The 23,118-nt window shown below is 38.7% G+C and overlaps 1 protein-coding gene across 1 annotated transcript; it reads left to right on the forward strand.

The window, feature by feature from the left end:
* The first annotated feature begins 912 nt into the window (after positions 1 to 912).
* LOC117990642 (high affinity copper uptake protein 1-like) lies at positions 913 to 21,892 on the forward strand. Its single transcript, XM_034978114.2, has 4 exons — positions 913 to 1,080; positions 16,717 to 16,821; positions 18,456 to 18,691; positions 19,880 to 21,892. The coding sequence occupies exons 2-4, from the start codon at positions 16,720 to 16,722 to the stop codon at positions 20,079 to 20,081; spliced, it is 540 nt and encodes a 179-aa protein (XP_034834005.1). The 5' UTR covers positions 913 to 1,080; positions 16,717 to 16,719; the 3' UTR covers positions 20,082 to 21,892.
* Positions 21,893 to 23,118: the final 1,226 nt, after the last annotated feature.

The raw sequence follows: 23,118 nt of genomic DNA on the forward strand, positions 1-23,118 counted from the left end.
GTGTTTAGTAAATCCATGTCCCTTACAAAACTGGTCCATCCAGATTTCATGACATAAAAAGAAAGATGACCCCATTAAATCGATGTTTTGGAGAGGTTAATAAAATTACATCGATAATTATGTAAATAGCGTATTGCAGACTCGATGATAAACCAGTTCATGTCGCTATAAAGATAAAGTTAACTGACCAGCGGCAGCGTTTACGCAGCATAATATATTTTTCACACCACTCGCTCTAGAATGCCTTATTACAGACGTTAGCTAAGGGTAAAGTACGTCATATCATTCCTATGACTTAGCCGGGTTGTAATGTTGTAATGTTGTACTGAAATCCGCTACGCCTTAAGGTGCTGATAAACTTGAGCATTCACTTGTAACAGAACATTTTTATTTTTGTCGAACTGAACAACGAGCCGAGCCAAGCATAGAGCCAAATATTGCTACGAACATCTTGAGCATTCTAGCGAATACTCGTCTATTCTTCATGAAGATGTCAGACTTGACGGTCGCGTGTGCTCGCTAGAATGCTCGCCAGAACGCTCGATAGAATGCTCGCTAAAATGTTCTCGTATTTTTCTGTGATGTAACATTCGCACGAATGCTCATTACAAGTGAGTGCTCAAGTTTATCAGCACCTTTAAGGGATATAATGTTATACTGAAATCCATTACGTCTTAAGGGATGTCGTTACATCCCTATCATCTACTCGTAGTTATAAAATATCTTTAGGTTTAACGACTGGGCCCTTGTTACTGTAGCATATAGCTATAGCATATATTATCTCTGGACGCAAGTGTAACGTACAGTGACGTAACTCTGATATCGCTGCACCGAGCGTAGTTCGACACCGCGTTCCTGTCACTGTACCAACTATAGTATACTAGTCTTACTACACTACAGTTCGAACTTCGAAGTTTGAACTAAAAACACTCCCGCGCGCTCAGCCGCTGCCCGTAGACGTTCGCGCCAATTTTCGAATTGTTTTTTTTTTGATTTTTACGAACTGTATTTCGTGCCAGTGTTGACATAAAAGGCTTGATAGTAAAAACTTTTTGTGGTTGTTATTACTAGTGAATATCGGTGAGTTTAATTCATAATTGGAAATTATATTTATGGCTACAGTGAATATTTATAGGACGGTTGTCCTTGTTATTTATAATGGTTTGTTATTATTTTAAGTGTTGTACCTACTGCAATTTTTTGATGAACGGTTGATGATTGTTGTAAACGGCAGAACTGCAACTGCTAACAAGTTAGCACTTGGTAGCAACATCAACGGGTAGCAAATATTATAATATTGTCCAAAAACTACGTTGAAAAAATACGTAGGCAAATTATTGAAAAAACTAATCAAGTAGAAAAGTTAGATTTGTGTCACATCACTATTTATTTTCTCTGAAACATTAAGTTTATTAAAATTGCTCACAAAAATATTTTTAAGTTTTTAAACAGTAGATATAAATAGGTAGGTACCTGGATATTTGAGTTTTAAATATTATCTGATGACTACCATCAGATAAAAACAAAAATACAACTAGGTAGGTATAAGTAGATTTTACACTTAGTTTTTTAATAATCGTGATCCTATATTCTTATTTACTTTTGGGTATATATATTCTTATTTACTTTACCTCAGTACCCTTAATTATAAATGCGAAAGTGTGTTTGTTTGTTGGTTTGTTGGTTTGTTCTTCAATCAAGTCGCAATGGTGCAACGGATTGACGTGATTCGCATGGGTATACCTAGGCAAACCTAGGTAAAGACCTGGAGAGTGACATAGGCTACTTTTTATCCCGAAAAATCAAAGAGTTCCCACGGGATTTTTAAAAAACCTAATTCCAAACGGACGAATTCGCGGGCATCAGCTACCTAGTATGAATATAAATGGTAGTCAATCATATTGAACAAAAAAAAATCTGGAAATTAACCTCTTTCTTTTTTGTTAACGGGGGGGTAATATTCCCCTTTTTACATTATTACCTTCTAAAACTCCCTCTGTGCGGTGGCCCGTGGCCATCTTCAGCGCACATTGGCGCTTGGGAGGATCTCAACATTCTCAACCGACACATCGGTGCGGCACCTACCAGTCGAGTAATTAGGTAGAAATCTTCCTAAATAGGAAGGTAAGTAAAGAACCAAGAACCAAGTAAGAGTTACAAAAAACTCATGACCATAATAAAGAACGGTAGACGGTAAAACCAAGTAGGTACCTACGTAAGTATAATCGCCTTACGTAAATTTGAGTAAGCACATAACATAACAATGGCTGACCTTTATTTGCTAACCGAGTTCGGCCACATGTTACGTTACGTGCTGGATTTTGCTAGTTGTTATTACCACTAGTTACCTACACATCGTTCGACGACCTCCCTTGCGCAGTGGTCATATTAGTGGGAGGTCCCGGGTTCGATTCGCAGCAAGGGTTTGGAATTTTGTAATTTCTGAGTCTCTGGTCTGGCCTGTTGGGAGGCTTCGGCCGTGGCTAATTACCCGGCAAATCCGTGCCGCCAAACGATTTAGCGTTCCGGTACAATGCCGCGTAGAAACCAAAGGGGTGTGGATTTAATAAAAACCGGCCAAGTGCGAGTCAGGCTCGCGCAATGAGGGTTCCGTACTACAGTCGTATTTTTTCGACATTTTGCACGATAATTCAAAAACTATGATGCATAAAAATAAATAAAAATCTGTTTTAGAATGTACAGGTGAAGACCTTTCATATGATACCCCACTTGATATAGTCACTCACTTCGAAAGTTTAAAATACTAATTATTAGTTCATGACCACAATTTTTTTTTTGTGTGATCTAACCCTAAATTCACGGTTTTCAGATTTTTCCCCAAATGTCAGCTATAAGATCTACCTACCTGCCAAATTTCAAGATTCTAGGTCAACGGGAAGTACCCTGTAGGTTTCTTGACAGACAGACGGACAGACAGACAGACAGACAGACAGACAGACAGACAACAAAGTGATCCTATAAGGGTTCCGTTTTTCCTTTTGAGGTACGGAACCCTAAAAACTGTCATATCTTAGACTACATCATCAAGAGCTAGGAAAACTAGAGGCACCTATACAATTTCAATCTTAATAACTACATTTTTTTTATAAAGAATATTAGCCTATATTAAATGACTAATATTCCCCTTTCCTCTCCAACTAAGCGTCAAGCTTGTGCTAGGAGTAGGTACGACAATAGTGCAACGGGCGGTAATATACTTACATAATCAAGGTATTTTTTAACGTTAGCCAGTAAAATTAAATAATTTGTGAAGAAATAATATGTACGTAACGTAAGTAGGTAATGAAGTAATGGATAAGTACCTACTTGTTGATTCAGCAGCTCTGGCTTGTGTTGTAAAGCGATATTTTGCGCAGGCGAGTCAAATGTGGAAGAAAGAGTGTGTATTGTAAATGTGATTACTGATCATATTATAAGTACATAATGTACCTATTACGTACCTACAGTGGCGTGCACAGTGTTTGAAGCCAGGGTAGGCATTAGTTAGGTAGGAACCTGTTTACTGGCAGGTCATAATAAAAAATATGCATTGAGCTATTACAACTGAGGTAAGCAGTGCATTTATGCCTCTATGACCTGCACGCCACTGCGTACCTACCCATCGGCGTGTTTGATAAATCATAATAATAGAGGGTGTAACCAGAACGCTAGCAAAAATTATTGTTATACCTACTACCTAAAAACATAATCCAATACCATTAACCATCTGCCTCATTTTGTAGTTTTACAGCCGTACTCACAGTCGCTTAATCGTTACTTAAGTTTAGTTAAAACGAGACAGAGCTATATCTCTCACATAAATCTGTCTCGTTTTAACTCAATCTTAAGTAACGATTATCGACTCTGGGTACGGCTGTTAGTGATTTAAGTATTTTCCAAACCCGCGAAGTGTACAAAACTCAGATCAATGCCCCGCCTACGACGCGGTATTGATGAAGAAGTTTACTTCAAAAATTGTTTCACCAAGTTGCACGGCAAAAACATACTTTTTTTATTTACTAATAGGCGCATGCTTGACCACAATCACAGCTGATGGAAAGTGATGAAGTACCCTAAGATGGGACGCGTTTACCAGAAGATGCCTATATTCACTCTTGTTTTAAGAATACTAGATACGACTGTCATTGGCAGGAAACACAGATCGTTTTTCAAACTTTAACCATTGGCAAAAAAGACCTGCTACTTAGAGAACTTTATGTAGTTTTGTGAACTCGGTTGAATGGGAAGAACCTAACACACGAATTTCTAAGCTGATTTTCCTTATTAGTATTGGCACACGAATAAGTTGAGTAATAAGTTTTACATACATACATACATTTTACGTACATAGTATGTATTTATCTGTAGCTCATTATTTATTATTGCTTGTACCATTATCCTAAGATGTTTTACTCTTTTTGTTCAGAGTCAGTCATCTCATAAAATCTAGATATAGGTTCACGGAAGAAGTGAACTCTAGAATACCGTATATAACATAAGACGGCAGATATCCGACACGACAATAATAGCGAATATCCGTTCCACTGCAAATCCAGACTCCACCGACGACGGCCTCTCGTCTCGGCCCCTTGTCTGCCACTTCATTGTTTCAATTACATCAAATGACCCGCTCCCCGCTCGCGCTGCCCGACAGCGTTTTAATAATGTTTTCAAAAATCTTCTGTGATATAATTTTGATGCAGGAACTTACTGTCCGTGCGTTGTATTCCTCATTGCTAAGAGTCGTGACTCCTTTCCATTAATTACCTATGATTAGTACTTAGGTATAGATTAAGGCCTTAATGGAGGCTCTTGGAATTTCCATTGCCTGGCGAGAGCCTTTTGAAAATATCGCAGATTTTTCGGACAACTCTGAACTCTTGGTATTACCACACATTCAGTATAACAGTTGCCTATCTATCTGCATTTTACACGATTATTTCGGAGAGTGTGCCGAAGAACTTTTCGACCTGCCCCCCAATTGTGTAAGAATAACCATTTCATGGCTATCGCAATTGTCAAGAATTCTGCCCTTTGATTGGCTGTGAAAAAATGTAAACAGCGAATCAACCAATCAAATGGCAGAATTTCTTGACGATTGCGATAGCCATGAAATGGTTATTCTTACACAATTGGGGGGCTGGTTCCTCCTTCACCTTTCTACTATCGTACCGCAAGGCATCGCCAAGGTCTGCACCCGTACGTATTCGATATTCCACGGACAAGTACGAAGCGATTTGCCTCCTCATTCCTAATTCGAACCGCCAAGATTTGGAACGCCCTTCCAACATCAGTTTTGTTTTCCCCTCCAATAATGGGTATCTTCAAGTCAAAAGTGAATAGGCATCTTCTAGGCAAGCGCGCTCAATCTTAGGCTGCATCATCACAGGTCAGATTGCAGTCAAGCGCTAGTGTATAAATTTAAAAAAAACACAATAGCAATGATTACAGCGCAGCCCTATAGTCATAGTCCTATAGTTAAAATTAGATAAGGATTTGGTTTGGGTTGGGTCGGTTAGGACTTGGCCGATGCAGAACCGGTTCGCAAATCTAGTTCCAGAGTTCAAACGGCGAGCTGCATGCACCGATTTCCTTGTTTTGTGGCGAAACACAATGGCGCGGCGATGAATGCCTCTAGCACGTTATATCGTGATGTATACTTTTATACAATGTTACTATTATACAATCCCATTATTTGCATAATGTTGTTGGATAACTGCCTATTGGAGCTATTTTGGTAGGTGATGATTCTTTACCAAAGCCACGACTTACGAGTAGGTACCTAGGTACCTACCTATTATCACACGAGTATATCTACTCATGTGCTATTGTTCTCCCTAGGACTGAGAGCCAGCGCGTACCAGACATTCGTTCTTTTATAAAAGCTGAAAGATTCACTGCGGTGGAAGTTTGCATGGTAATTAATGTAGGTACATCATATATTTTTTTTTAGTTTTATCACTCTCTTATTTTGGAAGGTACGGGGGGGGGGGGACATACACATTTTACCACTTTGGAAGTATCTAAGTATCTCTCGCGCAAACTATTCAGTTTAGAAAAAATTGTATTAGAAACCTCAATATCATTTTCAAAGACCTATCCATAGATACCCCACACATATGGGTTTGATGAAAAAAAAATTTTTGAGTTTCAGTTCTAAGTATGGGGAACCCCAAAACTTATTGTTTTTTTTTTCTATTTTTGTGTAAAAATCTTAATGCGGTATTCACAGAATACATCTACTTACCAAGTTTCAACAGTATACCTAGCTCTTATAGTTTTGGAAAAAAAGTGGCTGTGACATACACACAGACAGACAGACAGACAGACAGACATGACGAATCTATCAGGATTCCGTTTTTTGTCATTCGGCTACGGAACCCTAAAATCACGTCGATCCGTTGCTCCGTTGCGACGTAATTGAAGGACAAACCAACAAACAAACACTTTCGCATTTATAATAAGGGTAGCTGATACCTACTCAGCTACAAGCAATCACATAAATAAAGAGTGTGGTAACGCATCCGTCGCGAATTTACCATACCTACGTACCTATTTCCCTATAATTTCCATAATGAAAAACCGGCCAAGTGCAAGTCGGGCTCGCGCAATGAGGGTTCCGTACTACAGTCGTATTTTTTCGACATTTTGCACGATAATTCAAAAACTATGATGCATAAAAATAAATAAAAATCTGTTTTAAAATGTACAGGTGAAGACCTTTCATATGATACCCCACTTGATATAGTCACTCACTTCGAAAGTTGAAAATACTAATTATTAGTTTATGACCACAATTTAATTTTTTTGTGTGATCTAACCCTAAATTCACGGTATTCAGATTTTTCCCCAAATGTCAGCTATAAGATCTACCTACATGCCAAATTTCATGATTCTAGGTCAACGGGAAGTACCCTGTAGGTTTTTCTTGACAGACAGACGGACAGACAGACAGACAGACAGACAGACAGACAGACAAACAACAAAGTTTGCTTTTTAAGGTACGGAACCCTAAAAATCACGATTCCTCGATCACCTACCTATTGTATATACCTAGGTGGTAGAGTGTAGACTGTAGGTAGGTGGTCCGTGTGAGGTGCAACTTACAAGTAATTGACTTGTTATCATTGAACGCGATGTAAAACATTTCTGCTGCAATAAGTTTGCCTAAACGTCTGTTAGGTATTATCGGTAACTGCCACCTGCTCCCACGTATGCTTTCCACGGCCATTGCTATTTGCTGATATGTTTTATATACCATAAAATGAAACGCATTGCAGTTTAGTGATATTTCATTATCATCATCATCATTGTCAACCGATAGACGTCCACAGCTGTCAAATTGATTAGACCTACCTGTATCTACTACTTGTTTGAAGCGTTTCGTTTTATGTCGGTAAATAGTTCCAACGGGATTTTCAAAAACCTGTATCCACGCGGATGAAATTGTGGGCATTAGCTATTGTACGCGACAAGTCGGGATGACAATCGGGGGAATGAGGTGAGGGACGGGAGGGGGCACACCCGCATGTACCCGTGGTATCCCGCACCGGGTGTGACGCCACCCCGATTGCCATCTCTACCTGTCGCGTACTATAGCACAGAATGTATAATAACAGTAAGTTCATATTTATCTTCTCTGTTATTAAAATATAATATTATGTAAGCACCTATACCTGTCTCAGTTTGAGTTTGAACTGTTATAACTGATAACGCATATATTTAGATTTTCGATATCTTCTGCCCGGACGTTAGTTTACTTATCGATAGCTACTTGCTCATTGATCAATGATTTAGTAAATTAAATAGTGTCATAATATAGAAATAGTGATAAAACAAGAAGTTCACGTAAATCTCCTCTGTTATCAAAATACAGTAGCCGACAAGAAATATTGTACTTATATCAACCTTCAACCTTTAGACTGAGATTTCGGCTTTGTAGAGCCTTGTCACTGTCATTCATACCTATGTGACGTTTTGTCGGTCTCAACGACAGAGACAACGCTTTACGAAATCGCCATCTCTTTCTAAACGTCGTTGTACAATATTTCGTTTAGTGTTTAAGTCGTATCGGTTTGGTCGTATCGTATGAGTAAGGTTCACTAAATAATAATGTGCGTTTGCTCGCCTTCGTGAATTGCAAGAACTGTACCTAAGTACACCTACGTACCTAGATACCTATCTCAGTTTATATCTGCTCATGTGGTTTGAGTTTGAACTGTGACAACAGATAACGCGGCGTCGTCTTCGATATCTTCGGCCGAACGTCAGTTTACTTATCGATAGCTACTTGCTCATTGATCAATGATTTAGTAAATAGTGTCATAACTCGGCCTTCGGTGTCCCAACACGAAACTGATTGTAGGGCGATTGGCTTGCGACATCTTGCTTGCCCAAAAATTTCTCAAAAGCCCGGAAAAAAGAGTTGGACTCGCACGCGAAGGGTTCCGTACCATCGCGTCGTACAAAAAGAACACTTTTTTGTGATGTAACCACAAATTCATGGTTTACGGTTTTTTCCCATTACTTGTGAATAGAGACATTGCTACCTGCGAAATTTCATGATTCTAACTCAACGGGAAGTTTCAGGTTTTGATTCCCTTAACGGGTCTATGACAGACAGACTTGAAACATATTACAGACAACTAAAAGATTTTATTACTTAGGTTTCCTTTTTTTCCTGAAAATACGGAACCCTGAAAACTGTATATGTTTCTTTCTAATTAAGTATATATATATGGTAAAATGTAATTAAAAACAACAAAGGTGTTAGGTTAGTTTAATTTAACGTCATTGATATTATTCAAAATTACCAGTTTTACAAGTTAAACAGATAACCACTTTTACAAGCAAGTATTTATTTGTTTTTGAACGACAACTGCTAAATTCGTAAGTACCCGTAATCTACATTGCACCTTCGAAATTTAAATTAGTAAATTATTATAAGAAAGAACTCTTTATTAGCCTTCCCTAGGAATTCTTATAGGTTCTTCGAGTTCGTCTGCCATCTTTATGCCATTTAAAAAAAAAGCTTATTAAAACTGTAAACTTTAAAAAAATTCAGCGCACCTGAAAAATAAGAGTCAAAAAAGCCCCCTCGTGTTATACCTATGACCTCGTTGAATAGATATTTTTTTTCGAAAAAATATACCTACTGCTTGCAAAATGATGAGCACCAAAACGCAGTCTTACACGTTGGATTTCTCAAACTATCTATCAACCCTTTACTCCTCAATTACTGACATACTGAAAAATTATAGGATCTATAGGCCCCGATTAATATTATTATAGAACTATATTAACTCTTGTATACATAATGTGGCTAAATCCATTGTACACAATCTCTAAACTAAACTAAAATGTCACGCCTAAATCTATTGCTATCCCTTTCATAATGTTGCTTGCGGAAAAGGATGGCACTAGATTTAGGCCTGTTAATTTAGTTTAGTTTAGAGATTGTGTACAAGAGAATCGGCCCCATTATATTAATAAATTAAATTATTTTTATATTTTTAGTGTACAAACAAGGTTAGGTATTGAAGTCGGTTTTAATTTTTTTTGTAAAAAAAATTTGGTATCATGTTACTGATCATCAGTAGGTACTACCACACTGTCTTTCTTTTTGCCAACGTTCTAGTTACACCCTGTATAGTGTATACAGTGCCAATGTGTCGCTGTTCTTATTAGAACTTGTCTTATTAGAACTTGGCTGGACACACTGCAGGTATGTGTCTTGATCGCTATTCATATATGGTCACATATCGCTTATATGGTCATAGAACTCAAATATTTTTTTATGTATAGAACAAAAGAACACAGACAACAAAGCGTGACAATTATTACTATCATATTATTTGTGTAGTAATTCTACATGAATCATGAATGTCTTTCTTTGCACTTGTTTAAAACAAAAGTTTTAATATCCTTTTAAGTATAATATTTAATGTAAAGCATATCTTTATAAAATGGGTTTATTGGTTCCATTTACAATTTTATCAAACAAAAGTAGGTACCTACTTACTTACCTGTTTCTTATTATTCTTTTGACACCTGTATAGAAATGCGTGAAAATTAGTCGCAATTATGTAAATACAAGTGTTTGCAGTAAATACCTACGTGGCAGCGGCAGATTGGCTTATCGACAAATGTTTTTGAATCTTTTCAGAAGTTTAAAGAATGGGACCGATTCTCTTGTACACAATCTCTAAACTGAACTAAATTAGAAGGTCTAAATCTAGTGCTATCCTTTTCCGCAAGCAACATTATGATAGGGATAGCAATAGATTTAGACGTGACATTTTAGTTTAGTTTAGAGATTGTGTACAACAGAATTAGCCACATTGTTTCAGTAAATGTGAATAAATTAACTGTAAAACTTAAGCTTTTGTTTTGATGGACATGACTAAAATTAGTAGTTTATTTAGGTAGGTACTAGCTGATGCCCGCGACTTCGTCCGCTTGGAATTAGGTTTTTAAAAATCCCGTGGGAATAGTCTTTGATAAAGTAGCCTATGTCACTCTCCAGGTCTTTATCCAATTCGTTACACTGTTGCGACGTGATTGAAGGACAAACCCACAAACCAACAAACAAACACACTTTCGCATTTATAATAAGGGTACCGATATAATTCCGGATGTTATTTTTGAGAACAGTTAATGAGGCGAATAAGTAAAACTAAGTACCATAGGTACTAAAATTACCTATGTAGAGAAAGGGGAAAGTCTATCGAGAAATCAATTCGAGAAAAAAACGTCTACATAAAAATAATTTCGGAATTATTTAAATTAAGTAAATTAAAACAAAACAATGTCGTCAAATAGCACTTGTAGAAATAGTTTATACTAGCTTATGCTCGCGACTTCGTCCGCGTGGACTACACAAATTTCAATCCCCTATTTCACCCCCTTAGGGGTTGAATTTTCTAAAATCCTTTCTTAGCGGATGTGTACGTCATAATCTAGCTAACTGCATGCCAAATTTCAGCCCGATCCGTCCAGTAGTTTGAGCTGTGCGTTGATAGATCAGTCAGTCAGTCAGTCAGTCACCTTTTCCTTTTATATATTTAGATTTTCTTAAGTTGGATAGCAAGGCACAGTTTACTTCAGAGTACCTTCCAGGTGAACGTTGGTCTATTGTTTACCCACAGTCACCGCACTGAGCGGAAACTGACACCAAACATCCTCAAAACGGCGCCTCGGATGCCGCTTCCAAAACATTTCGCCTTGCCACTTTCCAATTTTCAACATGTCCAATTTTCTGAAGCAATGGGTAGGTATCAGTCTTTTCTAACTACGTAAAATCTTTTTTTTTTTTAATATTCTTTATTGTACACCAAAAAGAAAAGACACAAAAAGGAAACATGTAAAAGAAGAACATACAATTAGCATCATACAATCTTACATCTAATAAAAAGATTAACTAACGCCAAACATCTTTGATATCATGGTAGCTATAATATTGCCAGATTTATGGACGGAAACATTTATTTGAAAATGTTACACTCTTCATGGCATTTATAATGAAAACGTAAATCTGCCAAAATTGGAGATATCAAATCACGACGTTTTCTCGTTCATACGTTTTACGTACGTATTAGGAAGTACCTACTTATGGACATATATAAGAGATTTGCACTCAGTCAGATAACGTTAACTTTTAAACATTAAAGCTCTAGCGACTGATTTTGTAACTAATAATCTTTTAAGTAATATTTTCCATTCCAGGAAATGTTGATACCGATACTTTACCAGATTATCTCGATTTGACATATTATGTAATAAATTCTGAGAGAATGACAACAATAGACATGCCAACTGATCCATTGATCATTGAACAACATTGTACAATCAATGAGATAAGTTGATAAGTACCTAAAAATAACAATACAATTGAATCAACCTCAGTATAAGGCTAACATAATATGAGATAAGCAGTAAAAGATTTAGGTAGATGCTGCCAACCGCAAGTTTTAAACCGCAAATTTCGAATTGCATAATTTCGAAACCAATTTAAATAAATATAGCTCCCAACGTATCTGGGTCAATTTTGAGACCTTGAAGTTGTTATGCTGCAACGGTTCATAAAAAAATACTAAGTACAATTTATAGTTCAGCCAAAATATTTCTTCGCAAATCACAATTCAATGAAAAAAAGTTCCGAGGTGAATGCTCTGAGTGAAATCTGCATGAAAACAATTTGTATTACTTAGGTAAATTTCAATAAACAAAAGAATGATTGATACTATATCAAAGATGAGTTTTTCGGTTCCAAAAAATAAATCGTTGAACTATTTACCTACCTACCGAACTTTAGGTTTATCCAATTTTAATTTCGGTAAAAGAAAAAATTAAAATTTTTCAGTGTTAAAATTTCTTCTATACGTAGTCATGTTACAAATTGTTCGATTGTGTATTCATTTAATAGGATTTTACATTAGATTTCGATAGTACATAATGGGGCCGATTCTCTTATACACAGTCTCTAAATTAACAGGTCTAAATATAGTGCTATCTTTTTCCGCAAGCAACATTATGAAAGGGATAGCAATGGATTTAGACGTGCCATTTTAGTTTAGTTTAGAGATTGTGTACAACGAAATTAGCCACAATATTAGATTAAAGAATTCTCAACGCGCGCTCTATCAAAACCTAAAAGTTATCCAGACGTATCAATTTCACAATTTATAAATTAATATTATCTAAGACTTAGATTCTAATAGATACATCGCTTTCTCTATGGTAGAAATTCCTAGACAAGATGAATCAATTTTAAATTAAACAGGTACCAAATGGCGAATACGATTTGGCTCCTAGTAGTCTCCCACCCATCGCTCTCGCCTGAATAATTTGCTACGGATGCACGCCATTGTCTCATTGTATGCAATTAGCCTGGACGAAAAATAACCGATGGACCACCAGGCACCGACTGAATCACACAACATCTTAAAAGAAAAGCCCCCTCAACGGCCAGCCCAAACTTTTGGACCTTCTAGGTCTAGCTACAATTTTATAAAAGATTCCATTTAGACAAGGATGACGACTTTTCGAAATTCCCACGAGAGCTAAGCCACAAGCAATAACTGCATAAATTATTTACTCTTTTCTCATTAATCTCTTCAGAGACATGTTAGATTAAAACCATGCCATAGATTTATCAGAAGTTTTAGTCTATTCTTGGCAATTTTCCTCAAATGTTCAGGGAAAAGTTCTAAAACTTGCAGTTGGTCGTCAGCAATACGATTCCCTTGGTAAAACCATGATTCCGCTCTTTTTAATCTGTAAAATCTGTATAAATGTAATAATTTCCCTAAATTCTATATTCAAAATTTAATTTATACTATCATTGGGAGGAGACTCGCCAACAGGTACCCATATTATGTTTAGTCGCAGCGAGTCTCTGGATTCAGGGGGCGCAGTGGAAGCGTGCTGGGCCCATAACCTGAAGGGTTATATAGAAATAAAAGGAAATATGCTGATCGACAGGGATTTAATTTATAAGGAACACTTTAGAAAAACAGTACAACGGAGAGCGGCTAGTCTAGCTGAGAGATTGAGAGAAGAGATTCGCAAGAGAGAGAGGGCAACACAGATTGCCAAATCACATTTTTAAACACCGTTTTGCGGCTCTGGCTACAAGCCTTTTTCTTACGTGCTTACAAATAAAACATATTAGGCTTAGTTTATACTAACATTTATAACCAACACGTAATACCGATAGTTTGTAGAAATCCCTACAAGAAGTGGACGTCTATCCGTTCCGTATGACCATGTCTAGCCATCTCGATGCGATTTTGAGTAACCTTGTATAATAGTAGGCAATTGATATATGTATTGTAAAACAATTCAATAAGCGATACACTACGTGTCGATATCTGCGGTGGTCGGGACTCGGGAGTGCGCGGACGTGCCTTCCTGCCGGCCGCGTGTGACCGCATATGTGGCTGCAAGTGTGACGTGTAGCGCATCCTTGACACTGCGATGGATTCTTTTGACCACAGGACATGCAAATATTTGATAGTTGTCTTTTCGTTTCTTTGGCGTAACTTAAATTGAGGTCATTTCAAAAATATTTATGTAGGAACCCGACGTAAGTGGGTTTAATTATAGACTTTTTACGATTTGAATTGTTTGATCAAACACACACGGCGTTTTTATTAAATCTCCATTTATTTATATACGACAAAGCATGTAGATAGAAAATTAAAATTTTCTTAATGGGATCTATCAATTATGAAGTACTGATATCTGAACCTGGGACCTCTCATTTAACTACAAGATCACAGCGCGCAATTTACTTTCGCTATCCGCTATTTTCAGTATCAGCCGTGATGGCTTATGGTTAGGATGTCCGCCTCCGAATCGGAGATTCTATCCTGGGCACGCACCTCTAACTTTTCAGAGCTATGTGTGTTTTAAGTATACATCGATGGTTTTAAGTAGTTAAATATCACTTGCTATAACGGTGAAAGAAAACATCGTGAGGTAACCTGCATGTCTCCATAATGTTTTCAGAGGTGTGTGAAGTCTGCAGAAAGTAATGAGAAGTCAATTATAAGATCTGGTTTAGATCATAAGAGAGTCAATGCAATGATCCTTTTAAGAGCGTTCATGAAGTTGTGATTGATTACCTTGAGATGATTAGATAACGGAATAGGTCGTGATTTGATTGAGAGGTTCCAATGGCAATTGCGCCCTAATCACGCGATGTAGTGTTTAGCTCAGGCTAGCTAGTTTAGAGTGAGGTGAGGGGTCGCTGTGAGGGGTGGTTGGAGGCGACCATAGGTAGGGTTAGGTTAGTTGTGTTACGTTGATGGAATCCGCACTTGGCGAGCGTGGAAGACTATGGCGAAATCCCTTATCTAACTCTGAGAGGAGACCCGTACTGACTTATTGAGCCTGGGCGATCGATGGGTTGATCATTTAGTGACTGTTTTGATCGCGTATTTATTTCTGTTCATAGGTAGATACAGTATGCTAATTCTAAGTAGGTATGTTGTGCTTATGATCAACAATAACAGAATAGTGAACATTCACTTTCAACAGTTTTTTCTCAAGTACACAATCAAGTGTTGATCCGGTTCACCTTGAGCATTGCAGAGATGCGTAACTACCGGTTACCGACGCGACGGTAGCACACGGTAGGTAGAGGTAGTACGTAGTAGGTACCATCACCTATCTGAGAGTTGTGTTATTTCTAGAGTAACGATGCCCTGCAAAATGAACATGGATGGTGTACCTAACCTATAGTACAGTACGCGGCCGAAAGTAATGTACATCGACCTTTAGAAGGAGATAGCAGATTTGTAGAGCACGTCTCGGTCGCTGAGATCGACCAAACATCATATAGGTATGAGAATCAGAGACACCGCTATACAAAGCCGAAATGTCATTCTAAAGACCGGTGTATATTACTTTCGGCCACGTACTGTATCTACGCGACAGGCCGAGATCGCAATCGGGGTGGGGACGCCCCGCACACCCACGCAACCCCCGCGCTAACCCGGTGCGGGACCCGGCCCCACCTCATACTCAGATTGCCATCTCTACCTGTCACGTACTATACCTGCCTATTTTCTGATAATTGTTTCCCCTTTACTAAAACCTAACTACAAATTTAGATAAGTATAGGATTTCGCAAGTAAATCTAGGAAATCCCGCGCTGTGCAACTGTTGGTGCATTGACAGTTGCGTTGCGCAAGCGCACTGCGCAGTGAAAGCCAGCGCAACCGGCGGATGTTGCTCTAAAAGATCTCTTAAACTACAGGAACACGGTCTCTTTTGCTTTGAACATAATTTACAGTCAAAAATTGTTATCTACAAAACTATTGTTAAATGTTTATCTTTATCCCAACAACAACATAAATGTGAAAAAGGAGCCAAGTTCTATATCAAGGAAGTGAAAGATTGTAAGCTTCGCCGATTGACTACATTTATAACTTTTTTTTAACTTACTGCTAGCCTTTTTTAATTAATTTGTAATTTGGCGAGTTTTAATAGTCATTTAAACATTACATCACACCTTATTATCATGTAGTCCCGTTGTCCCCGTTAGCCGTATCCCCGTTAACGGGGGCATCGGGATTTGAATAAAATTATTAAAAACTTATCCCGTTGTCCCCGTTGTCATTTCCGTTTAACGGGGACATCGGGATTTGAATAAAATTATTAAAAACTTATCCCGTTGTCCCCGTCATCAATTCCCCTTCAACGGGGACTGCGGTAAATGAACAAAATTGTTAAAAACTCTTTCCGTTGTTTTCGTACTCTGCTCCCTTTGACAGTATCCGAGAGTCGACATTATTATTTAATTATCTAATTAAACTAAGTACGTATATATGTATCAGTATCTACCTACCTATCCTACCTATCAGTATATATCTACTACTGATATTTGACAACGAACAACGAATTTTTGATAGAAACTACCTGTTTCTGATAAGGAGCGTAGGTAAAGCGAGCGCACAGATTGAGATGGCAATCGGGGTATGAGGCAGGCTCGCCCGCATCGGGTTAGTGCGGGGACTGTGGGAGTGTGCGGGGTGTTCCCTTCCCGATTGCCATCTCGGCCTGTCGCGTGCCTGCAAGGGATTTACCATACGTTAGGGCTCTTTCACAATACATACCTAGTATTTTGGAAGGCCCCTTACGTTGATAACCGTATTAACTATGATGATAATTACGTCTCTAGGTCTAACATAGAATTCGTCTGTTTTTCAGAAAATGAACCACAACGACATGATGGCAGCGCACGACCACGCCGACCACGACCACGGCGACCACGGCGACGCGCACAGCTGCGGAGGACACGGACACGCCATGGTGGTCAGTTCTCTTTATATCAATCTCCTCCCGAGAGGATTGCGCCCACCACGCCAGCCAATCTCAATTTTAATTTAAAAAAATATTTTTAATTTTATTTTAACCCTATAAAGGTTCCGTTTTTTCTTTTGAGGTACGGAACCCTAAAAAGACATTCGTAGACAACGTAACTGAAATATCAGTAGTTCCAGTAGTCGGCTACTGTGGGAAACTGTACGTTCGAAGCCGTGGTCAGCTTGCGGCGACAGATAACGATGTTATCTGTCACCGCTACATGCCGTACGACAACAACTCTACTGATACTAATTAGCCATACCTATCATTATCTATTTATGAATGTATAGCTAGTTAGTAGGTATAGAAAACGAAACTTCAGTTCCTAAACTGGGTTATCACTTATCAGACATGTGTAGCGCAACGTAAATACATACAGTGCCCTTGATCTATACATACCTATATAAAATTCTAAGTCCTGACTGACTGATTGACTGACTGACATTATATTAACGCACAGCCTAAACCGCTGGTCCTAGAGACATGAAATTTGGACGATGTGTTCTTTGTCTTTGTAGTAGGTATCCACTACGAAAGGATTTTTCAAAATTTCACCCCTAAGTGGGTTAAATGTAATAGCTAGTGTTCTTATATTAATGATGTCCACAGCCAATTCTGTGCCAAAGCCGTGGCCCACTGATGGCCACTGGGGCAGACGTGTTCTGGAGTGAAGAGCCCATACCGGCAAGGACTGTGTGGTTACAAATTCCAGCCTGCTTGACCACATAAAACCAGAAATGTTATCACCATAAGATCGGAATCTTATAAGTTTTTTTTATAAAAATGGCGAGCAACAGTCTTATTAATATAAGTTGAGCTTTGCTCGGGTGGAGTTTATAAAAAAATCTTTTTAGTGGAAGTCTACGTCATAAAGAAAACCAACGCACAAGTTTTTAGACCCAGTAACTACCTACTTAGTTTGTACGTTGATGTCTTTCAGTCAGTTTATGTTTTTATCTGCAGATCGATTGCAAAAATTATATGATTAACTGATTATCTTGTTATGATCTTAATTATTATTGTGATTAGGTGAATTTATGATTGCTGAGCCGGATGTGCATTTTGCCAATAGATAAAGAAAGTCTGCACATGAATATTTGTATACATTTATGCCTCTATAAACACTTAGTAGCAATTGCAGAAAAACTGCATCAATCAATATTACAATAATTATCAATCGCAATCGATGTGGTTGGCTGAATTTATGGTAGTCTTGTTGCAACAATACATTATAGGCTATAGCCAATAGTAAGCGAGCATCAACCAATCAGAGGTGATTGCGATCGGGACCTTGTAGCTGTCATACTACCGCAATCGAGCCACGGGACATTGTAGTGTAGCTGTCATTTTTCGCAATCTAACAGCTCGATTTCGGACAAAATGACAGCAACAATGGTACGAATTACGATCGCAATCATGCTTGGCTATAATTGGCAACCATTGGCTATAATGCATTGTTGCAACAAGAGAACCATAAATTCAGCCAATCACAACAATTGCGATTTTAATAATGATTGATGCAGGTTTTATGGAATCGACCTACTGTTCAAGACATATTTTGTCAACTCGGTATTTTCTTCCAGTTCCACGCAGGCGTTGAGCAAGAGATCCTGTTCAGAGGTTGGGAGACGACCAACGCCCTGGAGCTGTTCGGTTCCGCGGTGGCCATCTTCCTCGCCAGTGTGCTGTACGAAGGCTTCAAGTACTACCGTGAAGCGTTGCATGCTAACGCTGTGACCCCCACTGGGGACTCGCAGGTCAACATTGCCAAGAGCGAGTGTGGGGCCCGGGGGAGCTGCGCAGGACCTGCTGTTGTTAAGTAAGTCTTGCTTGAGATGAATTGTGAAGTGAGCCACAGCTGAAATGCCACGACCAGTCTGCCAATACCCTCTCTCTCTCTCCGGTCGTTCCTTCATTGCTGAAGATCGTGGTCCTGGCAAACTGCCCTCGAATGGATTATCTGTTTCCACCGGCTTCTGTTGGTGGCCATTTTCACTATGTGATAAAGTCCACACCTGCTAGACTCCTTTGCAGTAATGCGGAAGAAGTCATCATCACTGCTGACAAGGCTGCGCTCAAGTACCAACTGCATCCTGAGCATGTTTGCGAGCAAAATGGACTCACCAATGCTTGAACACTTTGTTCAAGTGTTGGTGAGGCCACATTTGTAAATGTAAATAATAAAATTAAAATAAAAAACTGTCTTTTTCCCACAATTGTATTATTAGTTACTAACTTTAGTTTTTAAGTAAGTCTGTCTACTAACCAATTGAGCCATAGATGCTTTCAATAAAAAGATTTTATTTATTTATTTATTTATTTAGCTGGTCGGACCACCTAGTTGGTGAGAAGACTGAGGACCAGGTGTGGTGGCGCTCTTTAAGGAAGGCCTATGTCCAACAGTGGACGTCCACAGGCTGATGATGATGATGATGAATTTTAAAAGAACGAGGAATCGTCTCATTGCATAACTAGTAGTTGGTGATTAGGTATACTGTTTACCTATTTGAGCGAGTGAAGAACATCACATCATGATACTTTGCTATATTCAAGAAGAGGCAGTTTCAGTCACTCCAATGTTACTTAGTAGGGATAATTAGGTAGGTAATGGAACTCTACATGATCGCACGCGCCCCTTCGTAACCCCGCGCCCCTAGGCACGTGCCTAGTTTGCCTTTGGGATAATCTACCTCTGCCAACACTCTTTTCTGAATACTTGGCTGAGTTTGTTGTGGGCTCTTCTCAGACTTGGGCGCGTTTGGAATCCTCGTAGCTTTAGTTTTAAGTTAACGTAATTAATAACTACCCCCACTAGGGACGGACGACATCAGACGAGTTGTAGGTTGTAGGGAGCCGCTGGATTCAAGCGGCGCAAGACCGTGGCGTGTGGAAGTCCCTAAAAGAGACCTAGACCTGACAATTTTGACTATCAGTAAGAGTAACATGTAACCTATTCTGTATAAATAATTTGACTTTGATTTTGACTTTGACTGTTGTCAATTGGCAGGTACTCGATGTTCTCGTCAGCGCACGTGGTGCAGACGTGCCTGCACGTGGTCCAGGCCACGGTGTCGTACGTGCTGATGCTGGTGTTCATGACGTACAACGTGTGGCTGTGCCTCGCGCTGGTGCTGGGCCTGGGCGTGGGCTACTTCTGCTTCGGCTGGAAGAAGAGCAGCGTGGTCGACACCAACGAGCATTGTCAATGACGGACTTCATTGTTAACATAATATATCGCCCGCGACAGGCCGAGGTGCCCATCGGAGAGGGAACGCCCCGCACACCCGCACAATCCCCTCGCTAACTCGGTGCGGGCCAGCACGGGTGGCGTGCGGGTGTGCGGGTCCCCTACCTCACATGCCCCGATTCATTCATACCCACCTCGACCTGTCATGTAGGTACTTTCGCGTGCTAAGCTGAGATTTTTGACTTTGACTTTACTCAGACGTAAACAAGACAGATTTATGCCAGCGATATAATGCTGTCTCGTTTTAGCTGTGCCCTATGTCTGAGCAAAGACAAAGTGCGGTCTATACTTAGATCTCAGTTGTGTTAGTTGCGTAAGGTGGAACTTGCAGCATTCGTTTCGATTAAGACTTAAGGGTAAGCTCGCATTACGAAGTGTTTTACGACTTTTCCCGCAGAAATCTATGAAAAGGAAATTATATGAAGCTATTCAAACTTTTTTCGTGAGAGTGTGCGGCTTCATTCAATTTCCATGTGTCACGGAAACCTACAAAAAAATCGTGCGGTGTGATTTTGCAGTGCGGGCTTACCCTAAAACTAGACACGCACTGCGATTCGATTATTTCGTAGGTTCATGCGAAGTGCACTTTAGCATAGAGTAAGTAAAGTTGCTAGGCCTTAAAAAACGAAAAAGCAGGGCTCAGCGCTATACCCATTAGACCAAACATTTTGCCGTACAAGACGCGCGCTATTTGTTTTAATCATGACTTACAAAAAAATAAGTTAGGAACTGACTGAAAAATACATTCCTTACGTCAAGCTTTTTTTTTTAAATAGATATAGCGAGCAAACGAGCAGGCGGGTCACCTGATGTTAAGTGATTACCGCCGCCCATGAACATTTGCAGCACCAGAGGAGCCGCCGATGCGTTGCCGGCCTTTTAGCTTTTTTTGATGAAAAAATCTAAGGGTAAGTCCGCACTGCACAAATTCATCGTGCTATTTTTCCCGGAATTGTGACATGGGAATTGTACGAGGCAGTAGGTAAGGACTACTTAGGCAATGAAATAATTAAACTACTTGCCTACTTACTTTTTTACACGATAAGAAAACGCGCACACCCAGCAACATTTTTTTTATTTAAGGACTTATTTAGTACAAAAGGACAATGCATTGCCAATTGCAATTAGTACAGTATCAATTAATTCAAGAACTAGCTATTTTTCTATACCTATAATTAATTTTATTAACATAAAACGAGCAAAAGTTCTATTAATGCCATCTAGTGGTGAATAGCTGTAGTATTTAAACATCCTATGTTTATTGCTTACAAAGTAAATCTTCAGCTAGTTATTCTAACCGTTAATAGATGGCGCTACACATATTTTCGTGTTTGTAATACTATAAGGCTTTGTCTACACTTACGTTTCCATGATTTTTCCTTTAAAATATAACATTTCTAGATAATCTAATTAAGTTATTTACCATTAATTTTTTTTTTGATAAAACACAAGAAAACGTATTAACTTTACGTACCGTTTTAAAGCATCTATCTACAGTCTATTTTAATCTTGCTGTTTGCGAAAATGCCTGTTTTATGAAAACATGAAATGAACTTACCATTTCATTTACCTAACTATTTTAAAAACGTACCTACCTATCTATTTCATAACTATTTCTCGCTCTAAGAAACTTGTGATATTAAAGTTCGATTTTAACTGTATAAGATAATAAAATGTTTGGTATTTTTATAAAATAGTATTATTATTCTTTTGTATTAGGTACATAATTTAAGTAGGTACCTATGTAGAAATAATAAAATTGATATTATTTCATTTTTGTATTTTTATTTATGTTGTGTTTTATCAAAATTGGCTTATTATATTTTTATTATAGAAAAAGCCAACGACGCGACGTCTAGAATTCTATAAAATGGTAACGGAAAGCCGTGTTTTGAAGCAATCTCGCAGGTGTCGTTTTACCTAAAGCAGAGCCTAAAGGTGCGTAAATACCGCCGCGCCAATCGCCAGACGCCAGTCAATCATCAGTTGGTTTACTTCTTGGTGCTCATTACTATTCACTCATCAGTACAGTATCTATGATGTAGTCATGCATGCGTGTCACACACAAAAGTTTAGGTACCTACTACCCAGTGGCGTGCACAGAGTTCGAAGCCAGGGTAAGCATTAGTAAGATAGGCCTGATACACCTTATATAGACCTATTGAATGGCAGGTCATAAAGAAAATGGGCTCTGGTCATTTCAACTAGGGTAAGCAGTACTTTTATGCCTCTATGAATTGCACGCCACTGCTACTACCTATGTAGTACAGTACCCGGCAGGAAATATTGTACATCGACCTTTTGAAAGAGATAGCGGTTTCGTAGAGCGTTGTCTCTGTCGTTGAGACCGACAAAATGTCACATAAGTATGAGTGACAGACACAACCACAGAGTACATTATATATACTGGACACAACCATGACACAACGCGCACAACACTCTATAAAATCGAAGTGTCATAAAGGTCGATGTATAAGTCTCGCAAATTGCTAAAACGCGTGGCTGCCACATTAGTGACGTCAGCACTAGACTGAAGTTTCGAGCTGATGGTACCTATATTTTTATTTTGGCAGACGTCAAAATGACGCCATTTCGATGTTAATGAGACATGGTTCCAGACTTCCAGCGCAATAGCAATTTGCGGGACTTATACATTATTTTCTGCCGCGTACTGTACCTAAGAGGGTCGATGGCGGCTGAACTGAATAACTTTGTATCGGATACCGGTCTTTGTCTAATCACTAGATTGACTATCTGGGATTTAAATATTCCTAAAAATATTTGGGAAAATACAAAAAAATTATTTTACAAGTCCCGCAAATTGCTATTGGCTGGAACCATGTCTCATTAACATCGAAAAGACGTCATTTTGACATCAGCCGAAATAAAAATATACCATAAGCTCGAAACTTCAGTCTAGTGCTGACGTCACTAACATGGCGGCCACGCGCATTAGCAATTTGCGGTTGGTTAAAATATTAGAATTTATTATTATAATT

This window comes from Maniola hyperantus, chromosome 18 (genome assembly GCF_902806685.2).
Source record: "Maniola hyperantus chromosome 18, iAphHyp1.2, whole genome shotgun sequence".
NCBI lineage: Eukaryota > Metazoa > Arthropoda > Insecta > Lepidoptera > Nymphalidae > Maniola > Maniola hyperantus.